Below are 6549 nucleotides of genomic sequence, written 5' to 3' on the forward strand. Positions count from 1 at the left end.
GCATGTAATGCGTCTGTCTCATATATCAGTTTCACCTTTTAATTTGCATTACTGAAATTAATGGACTTTTGCACGATATTCTAATTTTCCGAGTTTCACCTGTAGTATTCCAGCCCCTTTAGTGACTGAAGAAACTAGGATTCTAAAAACTGAAGCAGCTATAAGAGCGTTGTCTTCCTGGATTAATTTATAGAAGTAATTGCTGGTAATTTTGTGAGCCTCTGTTTGATGGAACAAATTCAGAAACAGTCATTGCTCATGGTTGCAACAAATTTATTCATTACTCAATGAAAGGAAGAATATTGGTGGTTCAAGAAATCAGAAAATATGCATTTGTGGTTCTTTCAAGGCTGTTGATTTAGCCCATTATTTTAATATCTCTATATTTATTTCTCCTGGGTGTGCCATCGGAATGCGTCCCGGCAGCCCAGCTGATTGGCTGGGCTGCGGAGGCGCCTGATTGGCTGGCGCACCCAGGAGAGAGGAGAATTGGCTGGCGGCGGGCCCGGCCGAGGCGATGAGGAGGTGGCGGTGAGCCCTGATATTGGGGCAGAAGGTGGGGGTGGGGGGAGAGGTGGCTGGCCTCCTTGGGTGGCTGCAAAGGTTGCCAAGCGGCAGCAGTGGGCCCAGCAGGCCACGGAGGTGGCACTTGGCGTGGCAGGCCCGGCCGCAAAGGCAACACTCAGCCCGGCAGCGGGCCAGGCCGCGGAGGCACTCGGCTCTCGGCCAGGCGGCACTGGGACTGGCAGCCGAGGCCAGGAACCCGTGGGAGGCTGGGGTGGGAGGGAACCTGGCGGCGGGACTTTCCTGTTCACCCCCCGGGAGGAGGAGTGGCGGCGGCGGCCCAGTAAGTAGAGCTTTAAAAATGCAGGGGGAGGAGAGAGTGGGGGAGGGGGAGGGCAAGAGGGAGTGGGGGAGGGCGAGGGCAGTGGGAAGGCAAGAGGGGAGGGCAAGAGGGAGTGGGGCAGGGGGGAGGGGAAGAGGGAGTGGGGCAGGGGGGGTGAGGGGGAGGGGGAAGGGCAAGAGAGCAGGGGCGTAACTATAATAGGGCAAGGGGAGACAGTTGTCTGGGGGCCCATTGCCTTGGGGACCCCCAGAGGCAAGTCACATGACTGACTTCCACAGCCACACACCCACCCAGGCTTCCTTCAGTTGTATTCATCCTCCAAAACTGATGTGAGTGTTAAGACTTGGAGCTACCAGAACAGCATGTCTTTCTCTAGTACCATTAAATGACTTGCATCGTCCACAATTTATAAAACATTTTTAAAAAATTTAGGATGATGTTCTATTGTGGCACATAGGAGACAGACAGAAAGACAGACAGACAGGTATAAAACTTTACTATGCTTTTTGTTACCATTATTCAGCCTCATTTAAGATTTCTTTACTTCATGAGCTTAGCTTCAGTGAGGGGCGGGGGCCATTTTAAAATCTTGCCTCTGGGCCCATTTCAACCTTGCTATGCCCCTGCAAGAGAGTGTAGGGGAGAGGGGGGCAGGAAAGATGAGCAGGGGGAGGGGAGGGTGAGAGGAGAGACTGGAGCAGGAGGGTGAAAGGGAGGGGAGGGGGAGAGAGGGAGGAAGGGCAAAAGAGAGTGGGGCAGAAGAGGGGCAAGAGTGTGGGGCAGGAGGGAGAAGGGAACAGCCAGCTCCAAAGAGCGCACAGATGCTCTGTACGGGTTGGCTAGTTACTTATTATTTTGCCTAGTATATAATATTCCTTAGAGTCAATCTCCTAGGGACCTCTTTTAAAATGATGCATAACAGACTCTTGAGATTTGAGTTTAAGTTTTGGTTGGATGCGAACAGTATTTATTGAAAACATTTTAATGTATAAGTGGTGGCAGACTTTCTGACTACTCCCAGTGATCTTGGTTGCCCCAGTATGCAAACCACAAGAGATGATCACAAATGACAAGAGATGGAGAGATACTTCTCTCTGCAGACAAACACTGTAAATGTGGAGAGCAGAGGTGCATGGTTTTAGACCACATCACTGCAGGTATGGGGCTTGTGGGCATGCTTTTAGGGCTGTACATGAGTACAATGTCCCTAGATTCCATAATGAGTGAACAGTACTTCAGAACAGAAGTGAAAGTTACAAACCTTTTTCCAAAGTAGGGGAGAATAGTTCATTATTTCCAACTTCATTTTAGAACCTGACTGGGCAGGGTTTGCCCATCACTAGCGCAGCGGGGAAATGCTTGACTAAAAATCAGAAGGTTGCTGGTTCAAATACTTGGTACTATATCGGGCAGCAGTGATATAGGAAGATGCTGAAAGGCATCATCTCATACTAAGTGGGAGGAGGCAATGGTAAACCCCTCCTGTATTCTACCAAAGAAAACCACATCGCTCTGTGGTTGCCAGGAGTCGAAATCGACTTGACGGCACACTTTACTTTTAGCTTTGTTTAGGCAGCAGCTTATGGCAGTGCACTTGCCCTGGCACCATGAGCAGCAAGAACTCAGAATCAAATTACTTATGATTCAGTTAATTTTGAATTAAGTTAAGTGGAGATAGAGGAACAAAACGAGTAAGATGTGGCCAATCACCATTCACTTATCTTTCTGATTAATAAAACTCAAGGATTCAGGAATCAAACTACACACTCCCTCATACCTTCATGATGGCTACTGCCACCATTTTGACGTGTGTGTGTGTGTGTGTGTGTGTGTGTGTGTGTGTGTGTGTGTAAGCCAAACTATGATTGGCTTTGAGCATGATGGAGTTGCAGAAAAGTGCAAGTGCCTCACGCTTCTCATTCCGCATTGTCATGTCCAACTTCTGCATAATCCTGCTGGGAACAAGACATCTGTGGTTTTTAGGCAGGCATTTCCCAGGAAGGCAGAGTACAAGTGAAAGTGGAATGTCAGAGTTTTTTAGAGGACTTCTGATGTTACAGTTTCACATGTGCACTTCCTGTTCACTCTACACACCAAAACTACTGGTGTACTGGTGAACTCCAGACTGCTAGCTGATTTGTATGTAGAAGCTTGCACATGATACTTTGTGCCTGTAACATAACACTTGCTTTGGATTGTATGCACCGAAACTTGGTTGTTAAAATTTATATGCTTTCCCCCCAATTTACAGCAACTGTCAACTTAAACCTAATTAAATGCATGATTATGGAAACCTTAGTTCAGAGAGATACTCTAAGCAAATTCATTAACAAAATGCAATGCTTTTATGTAAGAGAAGAATACTGTTTTATGACTAAGCCTAAACTGGTATACAAAGAAGAAATTACTTTGGCACTGTTACAATTAAGGTGTATCAGCAATTTAAAAACTCCAGAAAACAGCTAGCAGCTCAAATTAATTACTTGAAAGGACGATAGCTACTAGGGCTGTGATTCAGAGCATCTGGAGCCAAAAAAATATGGACCACCCCTTTGGAACTGGGAAGTAGAACAATAACTGGCAAAGCATGCAGGAAGTGCTGGGACGCATGCATGGGGAACACTAAGAAGCAGAGAGCTTTCCCCACACAGCTCTCTGTGGAAAGCACTTGAAGGGAACGACACTCCCCAACATTCCCCATGGACACACAGCTCCTGGTGCTCCTGCATACCTTCTCAATTGTTGCTGGTGTTATGACATAACCTCTATATCAGAACAAAGGATCCAAGAACCCAAGATTGTGTGCATTTCAATGTGTCCATTTCAAGCATCCCTGCCAGAGACTCTCTGGTCAGAGGCATGCTGAAATCTTAATGAACTGCTTAACTCAGGGAAATATCTACCCAAAGGTGACTTGTTAGTACAGTCAATGTTTAGCTGGTCTTCCCCTAAGGAAGTATATCCAGTTTTTGTATTAACATATTGCTCCTTCCTGGCCGACTAGCAATAGATTATACTAGCTGACCCCACACAGAGCATCTGTGTGCTCTTTGGGGCCGGCGGTTACCTCTCCCCCGCTTCTGCCCCAGTCTCTGCTTCCGGGCCCAGCCACCTCTGCCCCTCCCACTTTCTTTCCCCCCCTCCTGGGCCTTGCCTCCGCGGCTAGGCCGGGCCCGCCACCTCTGGCCTCCACAGCTGGGCTGCCACCACGGCAACCAATCCTCCTGGGTGCGCCTCAGCCAATCAGGCACGTCCGCCGGCCAGCCAATCAGCTGGGCTCTGGGATGCACATTCCAAGGCACACCCAAGAGAATTAATACAATAGATTCCTAGATTGAATTCTGTCTGTTAAATATGTTATTGGAACTGCTTTCATCATTTAGGCAATTCTCTCCTGAAACACCCATTGCCCCTTCCTCCCCTCAGACCCCAACCAGGAAATCCTCAAGGATTACAGCAGCTGTTTGCAGTTTGATGGTTTGCCTCCTGAAATGCTTACGAGGACAAACAGACACTGTGATAAGATTTATCAGGTGGTTTTCTCTTGAAATGAAGATGTGTTTTGTCATGAGAACTGGGTGTTTGTAGTTTAGCTATTAACAAATATGGAGATTCGTGTCAGATGTTGCACTGCCCCAAATACTTTATGCTCGAGCAGGGGCGTAGCTAGGGGAGAGGGGGCTGGTGTTCACCTCTCTCTCTGGTGGCCCCTTGGGTAGAGGGATATAATGAAGAAGATAGTAAGGAGTGGAGCTGGGAGGCCCTCAGGAGCTGGGGCCCCCCAGGTTCTTTGAACCCATCTGCTCAATTATAGCTACACCCCTGCAAAAGAGTATAAAGACAAGGTGGTAGCAGGCATGGATTCAGCAATCACTTGCTCAACTCTCTGACTCTGTAGACCTATCCAGCCAAGCAGAAGTGCCACCAGACATGACTTGCTGGCAATTCCCTCTGCATAGCAGGGAAGTGAAGCAAGTTGTGAACTGCACCCAGCTCTGGAAGAGGATCTTCAAGATGCACTATCTGCTTGCCTAGCTGCTGCTTCATAGCTCACAAGCAACATGCCTTAGCAACGCTCTCTTGCTGACCATCATCTAGAATTGATAAAGTTGATATTTGCAACTTCTCCAGGTTCTTTGATCTCCATCCAGCTCCCCTCCCCTTCACCCTCTCTACCGGCACCTCAGTCTGCCTGCCCCCCACCCCGACCCCTTACCTCCACCTCCCTCCTTAACTCTCTCTGTATCCCTGTCCTTTCCCTTCCCTTCCTTTAATTGTTTAGATTGTTATTGGCTGCTAGCTGTAATACTGATTTTACATGCATATACTAGGATTGTTTTAGAATATGCCTTGCCTTTTGTGGTTATTATTAGTTTAATAAAGCTTTAAAATTGCAGAATGTTGTGGTATTTGTCTTATGCCACCTCTCTGCCAGTTTTGATCTGTGATTCCACACCAAGAACATGAAGCCACTAGGCGGCAGTGCAACCAAGCTCCTTTTTACTCTGGTGTAGCTCCTGAGCATATGCAGAGTACAAAAGTGACTTTGGAGCATGAAACTCAGGGCCTTGCTTCCTGTAAAGAGGGGTGTGCACAGAACCGGTTTTGCCAGACTGCTGCTGCCAAAAATTAAGTATCCCTGATGCCCCTCCTGTCCCTCTAGCCTTAGGGAAGCCCTCCTGCCTCTTTACTGGTAAATGGACATCCTCGCCATATTCTCCTTTACCAGTAGACCACTGAACTGGTCCAAACTGGTCCAGTTCAAACTGCGGCCAGTCCAGTTCAAACTCAGACCGGCCGAAGCAGGCCGGTTCTATTTGATCCAAGTTTTGAACCGAGCCAGATTAGACATCCCTACCTGTAAAGGAGGTCCCCTCTACACCAGAAGCGTGCAGTACTGTGCAGAGACAACCATGCTAGGAGCAGCCACGTCTTCCATATATTCAGGTCTGGACACTCCAAAGCACAGCCCTAGTAGCTATCCCGTCACAGTCAGTATGTTTGAGGTAGTTATTTAACACATGCAGACTGAAGATTATTAGAAACCGTAACAAAACAAAAAGCAGAATAAAGTGGACTAGAAGTTTTTTGCTTTGAGACTTAATGTTTAAATCAAAAGGCAACATAAAAAAGCTGCTTTCTCATTATAATGGCCCACACAATACACGAGGCAACACAGGCATTCTCAATCAGTTGGCACTGTTGCACACATGAAAGCCAGCCCTGGAGGTGTTGCACAAGAGTGCAGTTGAACAACTATTTAAAATAGCATGCCCTGCTTGCACTTGTGCAGTGGAACTTACTTTGTTTCTAAAGCAGCGTTGTGCAAATGTGGGCATGCTGTTTTAAGTAGTTGCACAAATGCACTCTTGTGCAACACCACTAGGGCTGGCTGCCATGTGCACAGCAGTGCCAGCCAACTGAGAACTCTGGTATTGCCTTGTGCATCATGTAGACCATTGACATTTGATTTGTGAAGGCTGGGTCTCGGAATAAAATAAATCTTAACTTTAAAAAAAAAAACCAACCATAATGCTGTTAACTGTTTTTCTTCTGGAGTCACATTAGGGCCTGAGTGAGTCTTTAGTCTCACAGCGTACCTTCAAAAAAGCAAGAGAAAGGTCAGCAAACAAGGTCAACAAGCATTAACAACAAAACATTGTTATATTAAGTGTCAAATAATAATGGAGCTGGACTGATTC

At 47.1% G+C, this 6549-nt stretch overlaps 1 protein-coding gene across 4 annotated transcripts in view; it reads right to left on the minus strand.

Moving 5' to 3' along the window:
* The window catches only part of AFF3 (ALF transcription elongation factor 3), a 451975-nt gene that overhangs the window by 21929 nt on the left and 423497 nt on the right, over positions 1–6549 (minus strand). For all 4 annotated transcript variants that reach the window (XR_008318873.1, XM_053306211.1, XM_053306212.1 and 1 more), the window contains exon 17: positions 6376–6447. Coding sequence is in view for 3 of the 4 variants with exons in the window: in XM_053306211.1 (XP_053162186.1) it covers positions 6376–6447 (72 nt within the window). In the remaining variant the exon portion in view is untranslated. The remainder of the gene's footprint in view (positions 1–6375; positions 6448–6549) is intronic.

The sequence above is a fragment of the Hemicordylus capensis genome, chromosome 3 (assembly GCF_027244095.1).
Source record: "Hemicordylus capensis ecotype Gifberg chromosome 3, rHemCap1.1.pri, whole genome shotgun sequence".
NCBI lineage: Eukaryota > Metazoa > Chordata > Lepidosauria > Squamata > Cordylidae > Hemicordylus > Hemicordylus capensis.